This window comes from Colobus angolensis, unplaced genomic scaffold, assembly GCF_000951035.1.
Source record: "Colobus angolensis palliatus isolate OR3802 unplaced genomic scaffold, Cang.pa_1.0 Scaffold528, whole genome shotgun sequence".
NCBI lineage: Eukaryota > Metazoa > Chordata > Mammalia > Primates > Cercopithecidae > Colobus > Colobus angolensis.
The window spans coordinates 50,929-52,376 of NW_012118799.1; the positions used below are offsets into that span (position 1 = coordinate 50,929).

A 1,448-nucleotide genomic window follows, 5' to 3' on the forward strand; every position below is an offset into this window, starting at 1 on the left:
AGTGGAGCTGAAGACCCTGGGAGGAGCTGTTCTAGTTTGAGGGTCGTGCAGCTGGACACCCTAGGAGGAGCTGATGTTGTTGCAGTTTGAGTATTGTGCAGCTGGAGATCTAGGGTGGAAGTGGTCCTGCGGTTCAAATCTGAGGGTCTCGGAGCTGGAATCTATGGGAGGAGCCAGTGGTGCCTCTCACGTCTTAGGCTGTGGAGCTGGAGACCCACGGAGGAGCCAGTGTTGGTGTTTCTAGTTGAGGGTTGTGGAGCTGGAGATACAGGGTGGAGCATTGTTTTCTAGTTTGTGGGTCGTGGAGCTGGAGACCCATGGTGGAGCCGGAGTTGGTGTTTCTAGTCGAGGGTCGTGGAGCTGGAGACCCATGGTGGAGCCGAAGTTAGTGTTTCTAGTTGAGGGTCATCAAACTGGAGACGGCGGAGTAGCCGCTGTTGGTGTTTTTGTTTGAGGGTCGTGGAGCTGGAGATACAGGGTGGAACGTTGTTTTCTAGTTTGTGGGTTGTAGACCTGGACACCCGTGCAGGAGCTGTTGTTGGTGTTTCTGATTGAGGGTCGTGGAGTTGGAGACACGCGGAGGAGCTGTTGTTGGTGTTCCTAGTTGAAGATCGTGGAGCTAGAGACTGTGGAAGAGCCGGTGTTGGTGTTTCTAGTTGAGGGTCGTGGAGCTGGAGACCCGCGGAGGAGCCATTGTTGGTGTTTCTCGTTGAGGGTTGTGGAGCTGGAGATACAGAGTGGAGCGTTGTTTTCTAGTTTGTGGGTCATGGAGCTGGAGACCCGTGGAGGAACCGGTGTTGGTGTTTCTCGTTAAGGGTTGTGGAGCTGGAGATACAGGGTGGAGCATTGTTTTCTAGTTTGTGGGTCATGGAGCTGGAGACCCACGGAGGAGCCTGTGTTGGTATTTCTAGTTGAGGGTCGTGGAGGAGGAGACCCGCAGAGGAGCTGCTGTTGGTGTTTCTTATTGAGGATCGTTTCTAGTTGAGGGTCGTGGAGCTGGAGACCCCCGGAGGAGCCGGTGTTGCTATTTCTAGTTCAGGGTCATGGAGCTGGAGACCCGTGGAGCAGCCGGTTTTGGTGTTTCTAGTTGAAGGTTGTGGAGCTGGAGACCCACGGAGAAGCCATTGTTGGTGTTTCTCGTTGAGTGTTCTGGAGCTGGAGATAACAGGATGGAGCATTGTTTTCTAGTTTGTGGGTCGTTGAGCTGGAGACCCGTGGAGGAGCCGGAGTTGGTGTTTCTAGTTGAGGCTCGTGGAGCTGGAGACCTGTGGAGGAGCCGGAGTTGGTGTTTCTAGTTGAGGCTTGTGGAGCTGGAGACCCACGGAGGAGCCGGTGTTGGTCGTTCTTGTAGAGCCTCGTGGAACTGGAGACCCGCGGAGGAGCTGATGTTGGTGTTTCTAGTTTAGGGTTGGGGAGGTGGAAATAAAAGGGGGAGCATTGTTATTCTA

The 1,448-nt window shown here is 54.1% G+C and overlaps 2 protein-coding genes across 3 annotated transcripts in view; one reads left to right on the forward strand and one right to left on the reverse strand.

The window, feature by feature from the left end:
• Positions 1 to 1,448, forward strand: part of PDCD6 (programmed cell death 6) — a 48,133-nt gene that overhangs the window by 10,238 nt on the left and 36,447 nt on the right. The window lies entirely within an intron of this gene.
• Positions 1 to 1,448, reverse strand: part of LOC105525300 — a 39,953-nt gene that overhangs the window by 10,180 nt on the left and 28,325 nt on the right. The window contains exons 5-6 of the mRNA XM_011960873.1: positions 486 to 724; positions 9 to 74 (exon numbers count right to left, since the gene is read on the reverse strand). Of these exons, the coding sequence (XP_011816263.1) occupies positions 9 to 74; positions 486 to 724 (305 nt within the window). The remainder of the gene's footprint in view (positions 1 to 8; positions 75 to 485; positions 725 to 1,448) is intronic.